The sequence below is a fragment of the Sebastes umbrosus genome, chromosome 5, assembly GCF_015220745.1.
Source record: "Sebastes umbrosus isolate fSebUmb1 chromosome 5, fSebUmb1.pri, whole genome shotgun sequence".
NCBI lineage: Eukaryota > Metazoa > Chordata > Actinopteri > Perciformes > Sebastidae > Sebastes > Sebastes umbrosus.
Genome location: NC_051273.1, coordinates 3,650,415 through 3,673,202, shown reverse-complemented (window position 1 = coordinate 3,673,202; position 22,788 = coordinate 3,650,415). Strand labels below are relative to the sequence as shown.

The window sequence follows — 22,788 nt, the reverse complement described above, 5'->3', positions numbered from 1 at the left end:
GATAATGATGCCGTACTCCATCACTGTCATTCTTGTTTACATTATAGCTGTTTGTAGACTCTCTCGTTGTCCCCATTGGATAGGACCCTGGTCGTGGTTGTGGTTCTATGGTCAGTGTTGATCCAGTGGCCACCTTATTCCGAGGCTCTTATCAGGGAAGACTAGTGAGGCTGGTGATTGAGACTTTGTGGTATTGTAATGCAAACAAACGTGCGTGTGTGTGTGTGGGTGCGTGTGTGAGATAAGATATTCCTTTATTAGTCCCGCAGTGGGGAAATTTGTGTGTTTGTGTGGGAGTTAAGAAAAATTGTGTTGAAAGAGATATGAAAGTGGATGCCAATTATCCTACTATGGTCAGATCTGATTCTGCATGATGTTGATGAAATCACTCAGAATCCTTTTATGGTTTTAGCTGAAGTTGAGTGTAATATAATTTACAGTGAGCTTACAGAGTGGGTCTGAGTAGGTAAGCTACAAGGAGAACAATAGAGCAGAGCGGCTAATTTATACTGTGAACAGACCGGTACAGATGGAACTGAGGCATGCTAACTAAATTGTAATGTTAATAGGAGTTTCAGGCTGGTCTGTAGCTAAACAATGTAACCAGTTTACGATGACAGGGAGTTCAGCGGAGGGTTAGATTGCATGTACGAAATCACAAAAGCAGAGAATAGTGTGCTTCAAAGTGTCCTGCGGTTTTGTTCTTATGTTCTTTGTATCTCCCAAATGGGCCTTGGGTTGAGAATTGTAAATGTGGGTAAATGAGGTTGTCTGTAAAATATATATGGTTATGCAAATTTGAATGGGATTGTTGAAATGTGCTGTGTTTGTGCTGAGGTGAGGTGAGGGGAAGAGAAGTGGGAGCAACAAAGAGTATGTATGTTAACCACCACCTCTGAGACCATGTTTAGATATAAAGGTGCACAGTGAGGAAATGTGTTGAGTTATAGTTCATATGATAAAAGACTTTTCAATCTACATACAATTTGTAAGTATTTAATGTCTGCACAGGCTACTTTTTCCCATTTTTCTCCCCAGTGGTGTAGTATTTACTGTTAGCTATGGTGTCACCAGGCGGGTCATTTCCATAGACTGTATATAAGAAGTGGACGTAGTTACCGTGATGTCCCCCATTGGCTTGTGGACTGCTGTTTTGAAGCATCGAGTTTGGCATTTTGATCCCGACCAGACGATGCAGTGGTAGCGACCTGTCAATCACAAGGTAGCCACGCCTTAAAGCGTACCCTACTAAATGGGATCATAATTTACTAAATGAACATCACGCTGTATTGAAGAAGACTTGAAACTAGCGATTGAGACCATAAACTCATGTTTACAATGTTTACTGAGGTAATAAATCAAGTGAGAAGTAGGCTCATTTTCTCATAGACTTCTATACAATCAGACTTCTTTTCGCAACCAGAGTCGCCCCCTGCTGGCTATTAGAAAGATTGCAAGTTTAAAGGCACTTCCGCATCGGTTTCACTTCTCAGATCCCGAAGCTAGTCCACTGGTTGTTTCACTTGACAACCACGAGTATCATCAGACGGCATAAAGCTTGTGGAGGTTCATGCTATGCCCCAGATCTCCCAGCTCATTTTCCTTGTTATATTCTGCTGAGGTTTTGTTCAGTGAGTTTGGTGAGCTGTCCCTGGCTGAAATTGAGACTGTCCTTTTAAGCTCTTTGTGTAAAAAAAAAAAACTCAATAAAATGTAATTCTGGAATCAAGAAAGGGACGTTTTAAGTCTGGGGAAGGATTTTATTGGGGCACTGTTTCGGGAAAGGTCTTCTGTCAGTTAATGAGTTAAAGCTTTGTGTCTGGAAACTGTGCAAAGTCTGTGGTTGCTTGAGGTCAGTTGGATATATAGTTTTTAAATAGACCTTTAAGCAGAATGTCTACAAAATTCAGCATTGATGCAATAAGGAGTGTTCAAGAGTGTTTAGGAAATGAAAACAGAAGGCCTCCCTTTTGTCCCTGATGTCTGATAGAGCTTACAATTTTTTGAACAATATTAGTAATGTACTTTGTGTTTGTGTCTCATTGGGCCTTATGCAGGACGCAATACAATTTTATTTCTTATTTTTGTTTGTATCCATGATTGTTTTTATTTTTAGTACCTTGATTTCTGGGATTCACCAATGTTTCTTATTTTTGCTCTTCTCTTAGGAATATCATATAATCAAATTTAGATTGTTATATGTTTTAGAGTAATTATAGTGATTAAATTGAATTTGTGAAATTTACAAATCCAGTATTACTATAAAAACCCTTGGATGATATTGCGTGGCTTATATACTGCTCTTAGATGCTTTTCGTATTTCTATTTATCTATCGTATCTTAAGTCCTTCAGCATTTTTTTTCTCTCCAATTCTTGGCTATGGGCCGGGGTATTTGTAGGTGGCAAAACACATGCCATTATAGTGTTTAGGGAGTGTTGCCTATGCTAATACCTGCCCTTATATAGAGATTAGGGGGCGTAACATATGCTAATACCTTCCCTAATATACTGTTTAAGGGGCTTTAGCTATGCTAATAATAAACAATCGGCCATAACCCTCCAATTTTTAAGGGTAGGAGCATATTTGGATGGTTAAAAACTTTTGGGGCATCTGGAGTTGACTTTTCTTATTTTTTCACTTAATGGAAAATTAAGAGAAAATATAAGATACATTTAAGGGAATGTTGCTGCATGAGGCCCGGTGTGTGTAAAATGCTTCTTTGATGCATTGATCTGTGAGAGTGACCTAACATAATCCACAGCTGACTGAGATCAGTTTAATGAATGAATGGGTGATTGAACACAGCCTATAAACTCCTTTCATGTCTAAAACCCTGATGACGCCAGCTCCTGTTTAGTTAAACTAATTTATATGGAATCCCTTAGTGTGCAACTGTTTTCTGAGTTTTGTAGCTTTAGTGGTCTGTGTGTCTGCACCTCAGATCATCAAGAGCTGTTCTGTCCTTTGTACAGATTACATGTACAGCATGTCGTTTCTAAGATTTGATCTGCGTACAAAAAAGACATTAATTGTCTCAAACAAGGCCATCTTGAATTAACACATCACAGTCAGATCTATAACCTTTAACCTCCACCACTGTGTGATTCAGGAACAACATCTTGCTTTGCCAACTAGCTCTGAGTTGAGCAATTAGAGTGGCAACCTCAGGACATTAGTACCTGAACCTTAATGCAATTAGCTGCCAAATGGATCAGTTTGGAGTTAAATTCAGCAGAACCTGTTTGTCTGTTTGTTCCCAGCCGCTGCACGCTTCATTTTAGAGGCAGGTTGGAACAGCAAAGCCACCACAAACAGTGATGCTTTGCGGATTGCCTTGATGGTGATGACGTAATTCTTGTGGTTGTCTGAATTTGTAGTGCATTTCTTTATGTGGTTGAGTTTTCTTCTAAATGCTGCATGTGTTGTCAAATTGGGTGTAGGAGCCTAATACTTTATTTCAGAATATGGTGTCTGTATTTTTTGCCCCCATTAGATATTCAGTTTACTAAATTATTTGCGCTTTAGCAAGTAGGGAGCTTTACTTGGGGTTACTCCCATTTTTTCCCATGTTTCCCCTCTACCATATCTTAGGGCAGGGAGCCAGAGCTCTTATGGGCCCCATGGGAGAGCGGTAACTTACAGTTTTTGACTGCACTGAATTGTCAGAATATCAGTTTATATATAGAACCTTTTTTTTTTTGAAGCTAGTGGGGCTGTTTTAAAAAATATACTTTGCTTTCATATTAAATATTGTTTATCGTTTAAACACGTGGATCTTCGTAATCTTTGTTTGGATTGCAATCCTAAGCGCATCTAACTGCATGCATCACACCTGGGGCCTCAAGGCAAGTTTGGATTGCCTTTATATTGGTTGTTTTTAGATGTTTTCTTTATTCTCTTGTGTTTTATCTATCTGCAGTGTCTTCATCTTTCAGGGCTTCTGTGCATGCACATGTGGTTACATCACCACATCCCACCAACTGAGTGTATCTGAGCAGCCTTACATCATAGTTTTGAAAAAGCTCAGTTTGACTTGTATGCACTAGAACACGAGACAAGGTGTTTTCAGATTGACCCACTCTGCAAAACGATGCCTTTAAGGAGTGAGAAATGGCGGCTTGGTGTGGAAGGAAAACACAGAGAATGAATGTGACATTTAGATAGTAGCCAGCTCAGTGTGAACATCATCTCAGAGGTCATAACATTCTCAGTAAAACATATGTCACCTAAGCACTATACGCTTGAAATGGTGTCCACTACGTTAGATCCATGTATACGATAGCAGGAGAAAAACGGTGTTTGGTCTGCTAGCTGCTTCAATGTTATGTCTCTAATCTTGGCTTTACTCTGCATCTGTTTTCTCCCAAATGTCTTCACTCACAGACCCAGTGTATGAAGCCCAAAGGATTGCTTAAGTGTAATAAATTGTAGTTATTCAGGCACCCACGGTTTCATTCCTTATCTCAAACTCTTTCATCTACCACATGGGGGATGGATGAGGGAATATCAGTAGCGTTGTTGTAGGAGGAAAACATCCACACTGGCCTAAAGCAAGGTTGTAGCTTGGTAAAGGCAGTGCATCCAATCCACTGTGTTGTACTCAGGGTTATTATAGTAAACTAAAATGGAGCTAAAACAAAAATAAGCAGTGAAAAATATTTTTAGTAAACTGAAACTAAATAAAAAATATGTTCTTTAAGAAAAACTAAACTTCAACTATGTTTTGTGGTTAACTAATAAAAATAATATCAAAACGAATATTTTTTTCTATAGTATATCACTACTGAAAAAGGAGTTTGCATGAATTTCTGTCAACTCTAGTGACATTGAACCACAGATATTGAACAGACTTGACCTTCCAGGAGATGGCTCTATGCCGCAATTGCTTCACATCGGACACTAAAGAAGCGTGAAGACTAAACTTTAAACATTATGGCCACTCCTATAAAGTTCTCCAACCATGTATATAATCACATACTTCTGAGACATTATATATGGCCTTAAAGCAGCAGTGGGTAGAAATGGAGCAACTATGATTTCACTATATCCTGACAGTAGTGCATGAGACAGGTAATCTGAAAAAAATCATGTGCCTCTGTGTCCTCCGGTGTCCTCCGGTGCTCCTAATGGCATCTGCAAGATTTCACAGACCGGAGAAAAACAACCAATCAGAGCTGAGCTGCAGTCTGCCGCCTTTGAGCCGGCTGTCAATCACTCACGAACTCCGGTCAAACTAGGCAGCGCTGATCAAATATGAATCAGTATTCTGTTACTGTAATGCCTATTTCTCGCTTCAAATGTTTTCAGAAACATCTTGTAATGAACCTTTGTGACCCAGCAGCCATGTTGAGATCAGTTGAGGAAATACCAAGCACCACCCACCAGCCCAAGCACAGCCAATAGGAACGCTTTCTCTGAAATGACCTGTGATTGGTCAGAGTCTCCCGTCACGGGCTAGATTTCTTAAAGCCTGAAAACAGAGCCATGAGGAGGTGCAGAAGTCGAGTTAGCTCTCAGAACACTTGACAATAAAAAAAAATTACAATATGCCGAAAGGTTATTATGGAATTTTTGCCCAATGATGCCAAAAGCATTCTGCCTACTGCATGTTAAACAAAGACAAACTAAAACTAAATGTATAAAAATTTAAAATAAACCTTTCTTGAAAAACTGATCTAAAACTATAACTAGCAAACACACTATGAAAATGAATTGAAAATTATAAATTATAACCTTGGTTGTACTTCAGTGCTTCAGATTGTGTGCTGTATTTACATTGTTACCTTCCTTGTTGGTTGAGTTTTTTATGTAAAAGTTAAATTTGTGTAGTTTTTAATGATAAAATGTATCTAATTCATCTAGATTTGTGTGTGTGCAGAATAAATGTCAAGAAATAAAGCAAATACAGTAAAATACATTAACTGACCAACCCGATATCACGGCAATGTGTGTAATAGACCCGCTTGTCCACCAGAGGATAGCGTGTCAGTGTCAAGTTTTGCTGAGGCATGAATATTACACATGTGTATGAAGGTGCAGTACCAGCAGGGGGCTGGCTAGGTTTAGGAAAAACCTCATACCTTGCCTTAAAATAAGTGTGTTAACTAAGTAAAATACGTACGGAAACAACATAACATAAGTATGGAGAACATGTCACAAACGTCACTAAAGAACACGTCACAAGTGCCACTAACGTGACTTGTAAAACAAAACACCGGTGTACTGGTTGAAAGTCCTGTATTTGTTGGACCCATCTACCTCCCCTCCTGCCCACCATAAGCAGTTGCTATCACTTTTTATTCTACGTCACTAGCTCTGAGCATAGCATAGTTTCGCGGATGCATTTACATTGCAGTCAGTACAGACTGTACAAATGACACACTTAAAGCAAGAACGGCGTTCTTATTGCACGCTTTTGCCTTGTGCATTATCGTATCATTCACACGGCTTTTCATGCGATTGGGCAGAACTGACAGTGTCAAAAGTACTGTACTGTACATTGGATTGTACAGGCATCCTCACAAAAGGGGAAAATCATACTTCCATTAGATTTTCACATGAAAGCAAAATGTATTATTAATGTGTGATACACCATAATCTTTTGTTGGTAGCCTCACTCTTCACTGACATCAAGCAAGCTGTATAGCAGTGTCACCACATTTGATTTATCAAAGGTTCATTGGTGGGCCATTGGAGTCCCATATTCTCAGGATGATGCATATCGGTCCTAATTTTAGCCAAGTACAAGAATTTGACCTTTTTAGATTTATCTCTGCTGCTGAGCCCCGCATAAAGGAAGCTATAATAATTGATCCTGGAATTAATAAAAGTATGACACATCTCCTGGTCACTCAGCATATGAAAGAAAACACCTAAATCTTAACCATGAGCCTCAGCTGAAAATGATTGCACCACTTTTGCTACTTGAGCATGAAATGATATGTATCAGAGATCACACCAAGATTACAGGTCTCTGTCTTCAAATTGGCAAAAGGCTGCCCGAACTAGAAGATTGCTCAAAGTGCTGGTGACAGGTGTGGGCGGAGAAATTACAGCGATTTCTCACTGATAATGACACCGTACTCCATCACTGCCATTTTTGTTTACATTTTTGCTGTTTGTAGACTCTCTCGTTGTCCCCATTGGATAGGATTGTTTGTGGTTTTATGGTCAGTGTTGATCCGGTGGCTGCCTTATTCCAAGGCTCTTATCAGGGAGGACTAGTGAGGCTGGTACTGTAATGTAAACAAACATGTGTGTGTGTGTGTGTGTGTGTGTGGGAGTTAAGAAAAATTGTGTTGAAAGAGATATGAAAGTGGGTGCCAAATGTCCTACTATGGTCAGGTCTGCAGCCGTTTAGACTGTTGTCACGCTATTAATAGGCATTATTAGCCGCTATAAGCCCCATAGATGTGGGTCAATAGGGGCCTACTATGCCTACTAGTAGGTTTTATCATCTTTTCACATGGTAGATAACCGAATGAAGGTATAAAAGAACACGACAGCGACCTGTAGCAACCGTAGTAATTATGACAGGAGCAGAAGCGGAAGTAATACAGCCAGTGTGAAACTCCATAACAGGTGGAGGTTAGGGACGATGGATGGGTCACAAAACACAACGTTTTTACTCAGGAGACCCGAGACTCCAGAGTTGCCCAGTTGTTGTTTGTCAATAAATAGTTATACCGAACAACACCCCCTAAAACTACAAATTGTAATTATTACATTTTTATTTGTGTATGGATTAAACAAACAAGATACATGTTAAATAGTCACAGTCACATGCAGAGTTTTTTTTGTTTTTTTTGTTTTTTTTAATTGAACAAATTCAAATTTACAAACAACATGGGTCATAGATCATTGCATTAGGGTAAAAGGACAAGGTGCATACGGAACAAAAACAGATAAAATATGTAAAATTATACATGAAAATAATACTAAATTAAATTAAGGGCGAGGGCTGTACCTGTAATTCATATTCTTCTATTATACTAAGAAGTTTCAAAGCATTTTGTTTTTCATGACTTTAAGGGCTTTTATGTAAGAAAGAAACTCAGAATGAAACACATTAAACCTAGATTTCACTTCCATATACTTGGATTTTTGCAAATCATATTTTCCAAGAATGAGAATGTAATTCACCAGAAATTCATCTTTGTTATTGTCCATGACAAGTTCATAAACAATGTCCTTTTGAGAGAAGTTTCCCAGATGATAAACTTTTGGGAAAAGCCAGTCATGTATATCATAAAGCCATAAAGCTCCAGAATACATACAATGAAAAAATAAATGATCAGTAGTTTCAGGTTCTCTTTGTGACTGATTTACAGGCCTGTGCTTGGCTGAAAGTATGTGGCAGCCTCGTTCCACATCTGCACTGCACATGTGTATCTGAAGACGCCATTCTGTTGTGTAAACTCTTCTATAAAAACCCTGAAACCAAAGAGATAAAAACCTCTGCTCATGGCATGTCCAGCTTTTTCCAATTGATCCAGATTAGTCTTGTCTGTGTCGTTAAATGAGGTTGATTACTCCATTTGCTTTAGTCTCTAGTCAGCAAATGTTTTGCGATATTAATTGTATTAGAAAATTATTGTCGTACAGCTTTTTTTTTTACTTGTTTGATGTAAAGAAATTAGAGCTATTAGATAATATTCTGAAAGGCCTATCACCATCCATCCATCTGCAACCGCTTATCCCGTTAGGGGTCACTTTTATTTCTATTTCATTTTGAGCACTGTAGCTGTTCATACCTATATGTGCTATGTTTTGGTGTAATGATTAGTCTTTCGTTGACAGCTGCTCCACCTTCCCATCTCATATACTCACACGTGTACAAAATCAAATAGAATTTAAAACTGAAGATGAGACAAATGCCCTTTTCCCCCCTCTGTGTTCCACTTACAGTTTCAGTTTGATGCTTTACGACTTTTCTCTGTTGCTCATTCTTCAGTCTAAAATACTCAGTGGTGTCTTCCTGGAGTCCGTCCCCTTTTGTCTTCCGGGGAGGGTGAACTGAGCAAAAGGAAGCCTGACTGCAGGGGAAGAGATGAGTATCTGAACCGCGGGGGAAGGGAGCAGAGAATATCTGGGTTCCTGCTGCAGCATGCTGTAGTTTGTCATATAGGACTTTACTTCCATCTGATGGGACTTGGTACATGTGACATGTTCCTCACCTCTTCCTGTGACTGTTCTTTGTGTTATTAATCTTTACAAGTGCAGAGTGGTGGTTTGGATGGAGTAGTGCAAACTTCCCAGCTGAGAGTCAACTCGGTCCTTGAAAGCTCTTCTGTGGTGGTAAGATCAATTTTTAATCACTTAGTAAACAAACCTTATAAGAAAACAGCCATGTTTATATTTATGAAAGATATGGAATGATACCTGGATATGAAATGATACCTGGAATTTATCATTTAAGAAATTTAAACTTTAGACAAACTCCAAAAATGTGGAATGATTTTACATATTAGAGACTTTATGATATTTGTATGTTAGCCCACCCTTTCCTTGTGCATTTATGATTATAAATATGACGGTTTATCAGAATAAATAGGGTTATTCTGGGATTCTTATTTGTCAGGGCATGCAGTAGAAGTTGCATTTTGTCAACTTTAATGGTTTGGTTTTGTTTTGTTTGCTATGGATTTGCAAATGTAAAATGCAAGCATTGTTTCATAGTTTTGTCGCCATTCAGTAGCCTACCATTGATAGAAAGCTGCACTAAGTCAGTTCAGTGCAGATTAAATAACACAGACTTCGGGGTTACTATAATGTAATGAAAGAACTTTGTTTCAACATTTTATACAGAGAGCGTCCATTCAAATTCTACAACATTTCATGCAAAATTTCCTTTCAACTGAGTATTTATTGAGCTTAATGGGTAATATGTGACATTAAGATTTTCCAGGCTTCATCAATGAACTCCCACTGATGATGCGCATGTTTAAATAAACCAAAGCTCGACCCCTGTGGCAGAATTGTTTGCCAGAAACTGAAACCTTTGACTATAGAATTTTGGGAAATGTTGCTGGATCCAACGCAGTTGCAGAAGATGCTTCTTCAATTCGGAAAGTCAGTGAGGCACAGCATCACACTGGTGTAGCATAAGATATTGCTTGAAATGTGGACTCAGGTCTCCATGAACACAGTGGTATGTGTAATCCATTCTTTTTGACCTGACCTCTTTCTACCTAGCCTAACATCTATTGCCTAAGGGCCAGCGCCAACATCTTCTAAAAATGTAGTTAGCTCAGGATCATGAGCAACTTTAGACGTTTTGACAAAACACACGTCAGATTTTTGTAAAAAGAACAAAAATACATATTTTTTTTGTCTCTTTAGTTGTTCTTTCTTCTCTCTCTCTCTCTGTCTCTGTACTATTGTTTTAACTGGAAAGATACCCTGTGGCATTTACCAGGGACCTGTCTCACGATTCTATTATTGATATCATATAGGGTCAAGATTTTTACACCAGTGATATTCTGGGTCTTGAGGATTAAGAAGACGTTCAACTAGCAGGCTGTGAAGTTTCTGTTTTATTTGTTTATCTAAGGGCACAATGCCAGAACCACTTCATTGGCCAAGTAGACTGAATGCAAAGGAATTTGTCTAGAGCTTGTTTTTATTATATCCCATATTTATTGCTCACTCTCTTGTGCATCTGTCCCTTTTGTCTTGATAAAGTAATGCATAACAACCTTTTTTTACTAAGTGACATTATAAATAAATCTGCTGAAGAGGTTTACAATACAAGGATAAAAAATCATCATGATGGATTGAGCAGGACTTTGGATGGACAGCAGAACATTCCAGAGGTCTCTTTTCAAGCAACCACAAGTACAGTAGAGAATGTATTTTTTACACTACACACAGTATTTGAATAGTGTCGCATGGAAGCCAGTCTGTTTAGCCTTTGGAAAAAGATCACATCCTCAGTTCAGGAACCTGTCGACACATATTTTGCACACACTTTGCATTCTCCGTGGCATACATACACGCATCTCATGATTTAAGCTTCTGGGGGTTCCAATTAGTTTGAATAGGAAACCACTGTACTGCCTCAATGGAGTAATTTTGAGTATGACTTATTGATTTTAGACGCTAACAGGCTCTTTTGGCTAATGGCACACTCAAAAGGTTTTCAGGGTCATACAAGAGCTGGCGCCAAGCACCGTCTGTCTCATCCTACTATTCTCTAATGTGTAGAAGGACCCGGTAATAGTGTCGTTAGCTTTTAGCGGAAGATCCAAATGTTTCTCTCAATTTACGTTTTAAGCCTTTTGGGAAAATGTGATAATTAGACAGACTAAAAAAACCTTTGTCATGGTTATTGGGTAATATAAATCATGAATTCACAAGATTATACCGTTTGAACAATGTGCATTGAACATCACTCAAATCATTTTTTTCTGAAATGTATGGTTGATAAAAAAAAAAATTATCCTAAAGGTCTCTGGTTTCAGTTGCAGGGGAATTTTCTTTTAATCAGGTGTGAATCAGCCATGGCATGTAATTACTGAAGTAAATTGGCAGCGGTCTTCATAACACAAGTAAACCAAGTTGTGTGTGGCATGGAAGTTGCCTCTCATTTTGTTTTTGCTAAATGAAAGTAAAAGTCTTGTCTGACACTTTCAGAAACCTGCTGTTTTTTTTGTTGTGCAGCTGATAAACCGACAGATGTTTTTGTTTTTCTGGATGTGGTGCATCAGGCTTGTACAATGCAAAATTGTATCTTCACACATCATTGTGCATGGCGCCAAATGTTTTTTTCTTTCTTTTCCGATTTGTTCTTCAGTATCTCTAAGTCTCTAACACTAATATTACAGGAAAATATGAGAGCAGCAATAAGTGTAGGAACTTGATGCAAAAAGCGGGAGAACATTAAAATGACAGGTTGTGGTGCAGAAAAGTCAACTAATGAAATAAAGTCTGTGCTGCATGTGCATCCTTCTAAAGTGCTCCTGCTTTTCAGATCAAGTTACTAAAGTCATTACCTTCACTGTTTAATATTCTAGAGTCCAGTGAGGGTTCAAGTTTGCAAGCTAAACAATAGACTGCAGGAAAATGCCTGTACAAGTGCCAAAAATCCTTCATAGGCATCTTTATTACGGGATTTCTCGGTATTGAATTTAATAGTTTCCAAGCAGTTATCACGCATTATCATCAAATCCAAAGTTGTCCAGTACTTTTTTCAGCTCTATTCTGATCTATATTTATTTCAGCACAGTTTATTTATGGAAACATAATATTTTAAATGTTTATTTATCTTGGTAACTTAGCTGAAGTTTGTGTATTGCCTCCAGTTTGCTTTCTTTTTTGTCTTTCTCTTCTTTTTTGACCCAGTTTCCTGCTTTATTAACGTCTTATTGTATCTTAAAAAGGCATCACACCTACACAGACATAACAGCACATAAGGTGACCTTACACCACCTGTTCACTGATAAAATGAGTGTCAGGATGCTCACAGGAACCCACAACTTGATATGATCAGATATACCTACTTAATGGAAGTGAATCATCTGACAGGATGTACTGAGGTGACTTTTGAATGTTAAGCAGACATAGTTGGTACACCAGGTAACATCAAGGGAAAGTTCATTTATGAGTGATAACATCTAATATTTCCAGAATGACGTCAGTACCAACATGCCATCAAACAAATATGTTGTTTAAGTAAAATGATGGTTATTTATTTGATTTCACTTCACCAGTCTCATACAATCTATGACGGGCAGTATATTGGGAACAGGCCACTAGAGACAACATCCTAAACTGATTGTAACGTTATGTGTTTATTTCCTGTTTGTAACTCTGTCAGTACTCTTCACATAGCTGCATTTCCTACCAGGATATGACAGCTCTCCTTCTCTCTGTCTATATCGGCCTCTGTGTCACCCTCTCTATCTCTGTCCCATGCTGTCCCTGTCTGCGAGTGTTCGAGTGGGTGTTCTGTACGCGCTGTATCTGAGCTGTTACATCGACTTTATATGGCTTACGTGTCCGTCCTAGAAATGCACTCACTGTTTCCCAAGATGCTTTGGATTAAAACATAGATTTTTAAAGGATAGGGTCTTATATTTGTAGTTTTAGCAATCATTGTTATTTGTAACAATTATTGTGCCTACCAAGTAAATTGCTCAGATCTGGGAACATCGCTACATTGCTAAAACACCCCAGACAGGGCAAACAACAACAGTCAGATGGTCAGACAACCCCGAGGTCGGAGAGGGAAAAGAAAGGAAAACCATGCAATAATTACGTAAACTGTCCTTTGTAACCATCCATCACAGTTTACAGCCCAATCTCCTGATTCAACTTTGAATTGTAGTTGTGCAGTTTTCCTGTATAATTAGGAATATTTTGGGTGCACTTACTTTCACTTTTACCTCCAAATAAAGTGTTTTTTATAATCTGGCTATATTGTTGGCTCGTTTACAACTTGCTTAATCATCTGACAAGCTTCTGTTTGTTGTACCATCGGACATTGTTCTAGCAATGTACAATAGCCATGTTCCCAGACACTTTGGTGAATACAGTGTTATAACAACCAATGGATATTATAGCAAAATGTGAAAAAAATCATTTTAAAGAGGACCTATTATGCGCTGTGTTATATATATTTTTTGTGCATGTAGAAGGTCTGCAAAGTTACAAAACCCAAAGTCCACGCCAGAGGGAGTTACTCCTAAACTGCCTAAAATGTATTGCTCGCCTTTTCTTCAATAATGTGGTGATGTTACCAAGTAACACATTTGCATAATACCTGCCTTGCGGCTAGTTTGGCAGGCCCTCAAACAAAGCCAGTTAGAGCGGAGCTGGAGCAGAGTCCGAAGAGTTTGGTTCGGTTGACCAATCACAACAGTGGGCCAGCTGACCAATCAGTGCAGACTGAGCTTTTCGGAGGGTGTGGTCAGGGAGGCAGGAGCTCAAACAGAGCGAAAAGAGGCGCTGCAGAACAGCCGCTATGAGAATATATATATATTTTTTTTACATTAAAGCATGTAAACATGTTCTAGTAGAATAGGTCCTCTTTAATAAACCAGCCCCATGTGACTCTAGATGGGAATAAGCATGCATAGAAAATGGATGGGTGAATAGAAGTCAATTTTCAGCACCAGCAGATTTGCAAAAAAAAAACAGTCCGAATAAAGAGTTGGATAAGCACCATTTAGAATTGTATTCCCATGAAGGCTGCCACATTTGAAGCGCAACACAACCAGCCCAACTCTCACAGTAGCTGGATAGTTTCTTCACTTTGCTCATTTTATTTGTATTGTTTCAATGTTTAACTTTTCTCTTTTTACTTTTGAGGTTGAAGCGAGATATGAGATTCCTCACACTGGTATCGCCTTGCCGTCTCTGAGTCATCTGAAATCAACGACCCCACACCAGCTGACCACCATGAATGCCTCAGCGCTGTCATCCACCAACAACACCACCCCGCTCTGCTACTCAATCAACAGCCCTCCATTTGGGTACCAACCCACCATCGCCTCGGCCTACTTCTCATGCATCTTTGGCACTCTGGGCATCAGCTCTAATCTCGTTGCCCTCGTAGTTCTCCTCAAGTCCTTCCGACGGACACATAGCCGCTCACGCTCCTTCCTGATCTTCCTGGGTGGCCTGGTGGTCACTGACACCATGGGTCTTCTGGTCACCGGCTCCATTGTGATCTCATTCCATGTTACACACTTTAATTGGCGCCAGTTAGATCCAAACTGCCACTTCTGCAACTTCATGGGCATGTCCATGGTGTTCTACGGACTGTGCCCACTGCTGCTTGGTGCTGCCATGGCGTTGGAGCGCTTCATTGGCATCAACCGTCCATTTGCGCGCACCACCAACCCACCCAAGAGCCGGACAGTCTCCATGGTGCTGATGGTGTGGTTGATCGCCGGCTGCATAGCTTTGCTGCCCCTAACGGGCATTGGGAGCTACCACATGCAGTTGCCTGGCTCCTGGTGTTTCTTCAACATCAGCTCTAAAGGAAATGACCTGGGCTTTTCCCTGCTCTTCTCTCTGGTCGGGCTGATGTGCATCGCTGTGTCATTTTTGCTGAACACGGTGAGCGTTGTGACCCTGATCAAGGTGTGCTGCGGAGAGGGCAGCACCCAGCGTCGCCGAGACCACGAAGTAGAGATGATGGTTCAGCTCATCCTCATCATGGTCATCGCTTCTATCTGCTGGTGCCCCCTTCTGGTGAGTTTACCAATTTCAAATAAGTAAGCCCTATGTGTGTGCATGTACAGGCTGTTCTCATACATCGTTTGTAGCTATACCTACGAAAAGTACTGGACTATAATTTGTATATATCACATTAAATAATTTTGTATTTAATCTATGTAATCGTGAACCAGGAAGTATAAAGAGCGACAAATGCCGCGTAGGGAGGACGCCAGGGTGGATGGGTGGGTCAAAAAGCCATCAGATTTTCACCCCGGAAACCGGTGTTTATACCCCGTGTGAAACCAGAAGTCAACGTTGATTTATTTGTCACGTACCTTCTGTAGTTGTGTTACACCACTTCCGGAGTTCTTTTAACACAAACCACGGTCTTTTCCTAAACCTAAACCATGTAGTTTTGTTGCCTAAACCTAACCGAATTGTTTCCTGTGAAGACAGAAGTTTATTTTGAAAAGATTGTAAGCATGTAATAAGCAGAAATTTGACACGTGTTGCTGGAAAATTGTAGGAAAATGCACGAAAAATGAGAAATAACTTTTCGTAGGATATCATATAAACCGTTGTATGAGGAAAAATTGGTAGGCGATATGTTTAGGACTGGTTTTATGGAAAATGATAAAGCCATGATGAAAAACACACTTCACACTCTATCCTGTTGCAGCGCCACTTTAGCATCTTTATGTATCTTTGCATTAATGCATAAGGTTATTTAAGGTTGATACAGATGTTGCCTGTTGACACTTCTTGCCAGCTGAATTCAGTCAATGAGACATATGTTTGATTATCTCTGCCCATTACAGACTTCTACATGACAGTTATCTTTTGTCAAAAAACCATACCATACCATTTACAGTAATACTTTTTCCAATTCTAATTCTTGTAAAAAAAAACACATTTATGTGGATCAGCGCTCTTTTTGCAGAATAAATTGAGGACTGAGTTTATTGTGAAGCTGCTATGGGCCAGCATTCCACAGGAAGCTCTCTGGCCCTGTTTCAACCTGTGTGAACGCGTGTGAGCCTCTGTAACTGGGTAGTCTGTGGTCTGTGACAGAGTGTGTTGTGTGGTGATAAGACCCATAGGAGAATGTGCCTTATTTGGCTGCATGCAGAAGAGGAACATCTGTTCACATGATCTTTGTGTTTACCAAAGTATATCTTAATATTTGGCACATTTTTAGCAATTCACTATTAGAGTTGTTCCGATACCGTTACTAGTATCAGAAATACATCCGACACTGCCCATACCATATATATATAAGAAGAACTGATTGCTGGTAGATTGTAACAGCTGTTGAATAATAATAATAAGAACTTTTTTTTATCACGCCTGGATCGGTACTCGGTATCGGGAAGAAAAAAATATTATTGTAACATTTCTATTGACTATAAACACTTTGAATATAACTATCCACTCGAAAGCTATCCACAAAACACCATCTTTTCATTGTCTCTTTATCATACTCAGATTTTGATTCTAATTTGTGAAATACATCAGAGAAATAAGCATCTAAAAATGTGTGATCTGATAGATTGAACTTTGACCTAAAGTAACAACAACACAACATCACTTATAAGATTGTAGATGGGAAGATACAAATGCAGTCAGTTATGATATTGCAAAGCATCCTGAGTAATGGTGTTCTGTTCTCCAAATGATGGGTTTCTCAGGTATCTGAAAGCACCTGACCCAGACCCTGTCTATCCAGCTCTTGTTGTTATCAGCGCTGCCCTTCAGTTGTTTGAACCATAATAAGGCATCACAAAGTCCTAAGCTCCTTTTCTCTGCTTTTCCTCTACATGCTTCATTTCTCCTTAGCAATGCAGCTTCCTAACTAGTTGGTCTGAAAGCCTTCTGATCTTACCCTGGATCAGAGAGCCCCTTAATGCCTTTGTTGAGATGGCACATCTGCGCTTTAGAGCATGGGTGAAATCAGTGCCTTTTATGGTAAAATTCCAGTTTATAACAACTTGGATTTTACTTTCATAGCTCTAGCTATTGGTTCTGTCAGTTATTACATTGCACTCACCAATGTAATTGCTGGCAACATGGCAACATCATTAAAATCAGGTCCAACGCTCACACAGGTTGAAAACTAACCCCTGGGTTAGCCAAATTTATTTGGAAAGAACTGAAGGCAAAGAAAGAATTATAACTCAATGGTCCATTGTAATACCATAGACTGTATATATAGAAGGACGACGCATCTCCACTTCCTCCCATTGTACAAAATTGAAGCCAAAATATCCCAGATACGGAATCTGCAATCTTGAGATTTTGATGTCCTTGAGGTCAAGCCGTGATATTGAGGCCCCGCCCACACACCCACCTGCACCAATCACGAGCCGAGTACAGACAAAGCATCAGTAAGCTATGTAATGAGTTGGGATGAGAACGTGTTGAAGTAAGGCAATCCTGGTGAAAACTGGTGCAGTCTATGTGTTTCAGCTCAGCATGCCATCTACCACACTGTCATTTTTGATACCACTACTAAGTTGCCAATTCAGAACCTCAATTCTAAGGGACTGAAAGGCCAAAGCTACCTGACTAGAGCACATCTTTTTCTGCAGTCCTGTCTAACCTCAGTTGTGTGACACCCTGCACAGATATATATTCTGAGGAGCGTGGTGACTGACGATCCTGTAAGAGATGAAATTGTTTTGTTCTACATACGAATGGCCACCTGCAATCAGATATTTGACCCCTGGATATACATCATGTGTCAAGTGTCACAACTAAGGCGAGTAGAAAGTAAACCGTTGAATGGTTGTTTCAATAACACATCTTCCCCATAGTAACTGCTCTCCATTATAACTTTGGGCTGTGGTTTATGGTGGTTGGCCGGCTACCTCAGCATGTTCCTAAACATCTGCCAGTGAAACTCATCTACAACAGTTTACTGGATTCCAAAACCATTACCAATAACCTCAAAGTATCATTGGGAGCATGCTTCATAGTGTGGCGGGTGTCTCATCTTGGTGTTTCTGCTGATGCTATGTGCACTTCATTCCATTCCTAGTCAGTTAATAAACAGTGTACTTTAATAGTTACAATCCTTTGTCAAGTCTGTTTATTGACCTTCTGCCTGCTTTCATTCCCTGAAACTAACACGGATGGTTTCCCATCCAAAACATGATAGCTGAACAATCTGCAGATTGTAGTTTTACTTACTCAAACATTCCTTTGAAGCAGAGCTGCGGAAATCTTTACAGATAAGAGTTAAACATCAAGAAAGTTGTCCAGACTCAGTAAATGTCTTGCTTTAGTAACTTATCTAGCTTTAAATAGTCTTCTGCCCGTAAGCAAGACCGTGAATGCCACTTTCTGTGAAAGTGGAAGATAACTTCCACCCTGGAAAACTGTGACTTTTTGGTTGTTTCAGTCTCCGGAGCATCTCTGCCTCTCAGAAAAGTTTGTCTAACTAAAACTGTGGTTTGCACTTCATCTCAACACTTGCATGCAACAGTTTTTCTAACATGGTGAAGTGGATTTATAGCTGTTTCCTCACACTGCTTGGGTGTAAACCACAGTCGACCAATTTTTTTTGGCACTAGCTGAGTTTGGAACTGTGACAACAATAAGCCAATTTGTCATTCCTTAAGGAGCTTGTTAGCATGTTTTTTCCCCCCACAAGAGACCGACGGGCTAATGCTAATAAGGCTATGCCTCACATAAAAAGCTGCAGCTTAAGTAAAGCAGGGGGGATAATTATGTCGCAACAGCCACTGCCTCAGGATGGCCATGGCAAAATTAATCTAGCCATTCCCTCAGTAAGCTTAACACATACTGTATGTGTGTGTGTCTGTGTGCATTTGCAATATTAACCGATTTCATCTTTTCCCTCTCGTTCCTTGTTTCTAATCTCTCCTTCCTTTCTCTTTTCAACTATAATTTGTCTGTTGTCTGTTGTAATTGGTGTCTTTTCTCCCCTGCATCTATTTGACTTCCTCTCTCATCTCATCCCTCCCCCACTCCTCTCCTGCATCTTTTCTTTGCCTCTTCCTTTCCTTCATCCTCATCCCAACTTCCATCCCTCCACCATCAGGTCTTTATTGCACAAACTGTGCTGTCCGGAGGTCCCTTCCGGATCAGAGACCTCCTCCTATGGATACGCTTCGCCACCTGGAACCAGATCCTCGATCCGTGGGTATACATCCTGTTTCGACGGGCAGTTCTTAAGCGAATCTACCCCCGTTTCGACTGGTCTCGCGGGTCCATCATGAACTCGTCGTTCAGCAACACTGTCCGGAGGTTCACACGCTCTTCACTTGGGAGCAGCGTGGGTCCAGATGAAACGGGAGAGAGGCGGAAATCAAATGTAACCCCTCCATCTACACTGAAGCCACCACCTCCTTCTCAGTGACTGTTTGGATTTGAGTTGTTGCCGCAGGCCGAGTGACATCATTGGGGTCACAGAATGTGTTTGACTGTGTTTTCAAGCTCTGGTGAGTTTTAACTGTGGCCAGGATACGAAGCAGGATTGCACCAATCGAGTCTTGTTATTTTATTGCATATCTTTAAAATGTTTAGCAGTATTAACAATGTCACTTTAATTTAGAGCAAAGTATGAAGACGGAACGGGCTGATTGGACACACGGATCAAACCTGTAATCTATAGATAAAATACATTCTCTGTAACCACTATACAGAGCACTGCAGTCATCTAAACAGATTTAAAGCTGCCTAGATGCACTGCTCTTTCTACATGTACTGCTCCATCAAATGCTTTTATGATATTTCAGTTTTAAATGTTTTTTCACAGTGGATAGGGGCATTCTGTGGCCATTCAGAAACCCTGTCTCCTACAAAATGATGTTCCAATACAACTAAACTACATTCTCAATTAGGTAATTATTAATAGAGGGAAACTTATTTTCTTATTACGGTCACAGTTTTACACAGTTTTAAACATGTGATTGACATTGTAAATTGAAACAATACAAAAAACACAACACTACATGGTTAGTTTTCGTAAAAAAACATAATGGTATGACTTTTTTTGTTATACTTTATTTAAAATTAGTGAATGTTTTGCTTGCTATTACACCATATAACTTTTAATAATGTTATTATATCCACGGGTGTATAATAAGACCTGGATATGGTGCTGCCGATCAGCCTTGCATAGAATTTTTTCCAGTGGCCACTCGCGGTATTGAAGCAAAGTCTCCCTCTGCGGCCCAAAAGGCCTTTACCCCATAGACCATCACAGTAATAGGGACGTCTGTAAAACTGTTGACAGGACACCTCAAACTGCAAACAAGGTCGATTATGACTCTTTCTACTATGAATTTTTGATCCATGGAGGTTTTATATTTGTAAAACTTTCCTCGAGCTGAGAAAAGACATTTTAAAATATGTGACATCATCACAATGTAAAGTTTATGGGCTGAGCAGGAACTCATGGGCTGGACCAGCGGGAGAAACACTACTGCACATATTCAGTTGGCCGCATACCCCAGAAGAAAACCAAGGCTTATTGAAAGAGGTTGGGACACGGTCTTGGGCGGTCTTGGGCGGTCTTAAGGTATATGACACATGCACAGGGTAAATGGATGCAGCGTTGCGATTGGCTCAATTTCGGCAAGTGCAGAACAGATTTTACTGCGCATGTGTTGTAGGCAGCATCTTGGGGTCCGCTATCCAGTTATTATAATAAATCCATGATTGTACCACGTAACTTTCATTAACGGTCACACGATATACTACATCACCTGCTCTGTGCGTCGTTTGTTGTGCTACGTCACTTGCTGCGGCTTTCCACAGACTATCAATACAAATGTATTTGTGATACGTCAAAGACTAAAGTAATAAAGCAAAATATGTTTTCCTCCAAACGTAAGTGAGAATGTAGTTAAGTTATTTGGGGAAGTCATCTTTAGGAGACATTGATTGCTTTAATGTGATTCTTCATTTTGGTCGGACATTATGCCTTTTAAGCTCATGTACACTTTGCTCAGATGCTCTTTAGTGTCACATTATATACTCAGGAAGAATCATTTTATTGTATTTTTAGGCTCATGCTAAGATGTACTTTTCATGTATTGTTCCCTTTCTGAAAGTACCCTGAAAATGTTTGGAGAAGGCTTTGAATGTTGAAGTAACAGTAACAGTGTAATAGTTGATCTTGTGGTGCTTAAAAGTGGAGATGCTTAGACTAAACTGAAACATATAGCTTACACTGCCAGAGGCTTCCAAACACTTTCCATTTCAACAGTTTATACGTGACAAGGCATGTGTTTTCAATGTGTTAAATGTTTTGATGATGCATGCAAATCGAACCAAACTTTCCAGATCTTGAAATGATCAGTTATGAACTTTTCCAGATTCCCTGAATGGGATCCTCTGGTTCAGCCCTCATGGTTGTCATTAATGAACACATCCAGGTTTGGCAGAAGAAGAAAAAAGAGAAAATAAAGTGGATGCCAATGAGAATGTGATTATTATAACAAATTAAATATGTACACAGATCCTGAAAATGCAAAACTTATGTTGCCAATGCTAGAACAATCTTTCCCACTGTCAACTTCAGAAATGCATCAAAAAATGTAACAGTAAAAGTCATTTGAGATGTATTTCTGCATGAAAGGTTATATTTATGTAAATAGTTTGAAATCCCTATCTGCTGAATAAAAACAATGCCTGACATTAGCTATTCAGTATTACAGATGTAAAGAGCTGAGAAAGTGTAATTGTAAAATGAAGATTTGACTTGCCTATCTTTGACAGTGTTATATAAATATATCATATTACTTGATTATTAATGTTATCACTTTAATGATTCCTCACTGTGTCACTAATGTGTTTGTTTGTTTTTTAATTTCTAACTCTTCCATCTTAAACTGTAAGACCACAAAATTCAAAAACCACCATTTGTAGTAATGGTGTCTAGCCATGAATGTAGTTCTTTGTTTTAATCGCCCAGGTTTTGAGATATTGACCTCAGAGATTTCTGTATTGGAGGTGAAAGGAAATTAATTTGTGCTGCTCAAATTGATGAAAAAATCTATTTAAAACATAAAAAACATGTCTGTGCAGAAGTGCAGAAGGTTAAGCGCAACTGACCCTTTAAAACAGGCTTACTCAATTATCTTACTTGTCTTTGAATCCCGTGAATGACCGGGGCAGCCAAACAGTACGGAAGTCCAATATTTCCATCTGGATAATTTATAATTTCTCTTATATTTAAACTAGTATGTGTGTGCCTACCTCAGTTTTAGATTTTAAGAATATTTCCTATACAAATATTTCTCAGACAGATTGGACAATCCAAAATAATGAATGGTTTTTATGGCAAAATTGGAACAAGAATCAGCTTTACTAACCAGCTGAGACTGATACAGAATCTTAGTATGGGTTCATAATATCAAATTCACCCTCTCTTAACATCTTGCCTTTCCTCTGGGCCTCACTGCAGTGCTAGAAAAACAGTTATTTCTGCGTCTCTAAAGATGTTTAACTAAAACGTCAAGTTGCTGTCAAATGAGAAGGTGATTATGATAACATTGAACAGGGAGGATTTAGTTGTTGGATAATCCGAATTCAGCCTGATCATTTGGGCAGTGTAATGACAAACATTGTCATCTACATTGTGATAGAAGAT

At 39.4% G+C, this 22,788-nt stretch overlaps 1 protein-coding gene across 3 annotated transcripts; it reads left to right on the top strand.

Moving 5' to 3' along the window:
• Positions 1 to 8,793: 8,793 nt before the first annotated feature.
• Positions 8,794 to 21,943, top strand: tbxa2r (thromboxane A2 receptor). 3 transcript variants are annotated; one of them, XM_037770615.1, is made up of 4 exons: positions 8,806 to 9,299; positions 14,313 to 15,200; positions 17,792 to 17,925; positions 19,231 to 21,943. In XM_037770615.1, the coding sequence occupies exons 2-4, from the start codon at positions 14,403 to 14,405 to the stop codon at positions 19,406 to 19,408; spliced, it is 1,110 nt and encodes a 369-aa protein (XP_037626543.1). In that variant the 5' UTR covers positions 8,806 to 9,299; positions 14,313 to 14,402; the 3' UTR covers positions 19,409 to 21,943. The 3 variants fall into 3 exon arrangements, with proteins under 3 accessions (XP_037626545.1, XP_037626543.1, XP_037626542.1); XM_037770617.1 differs by having other exon boundaries at positions 8,794 to 9,299; positions 17,004 to 19,373; XM_037770614.1 differs by lacking the exon at positions 17,792 to 17,925 and having other exon boundaries at positions 8,822 to 9,299.
• Positions 21,944 to 22,788: the final 845 nt, after the last annotated feature.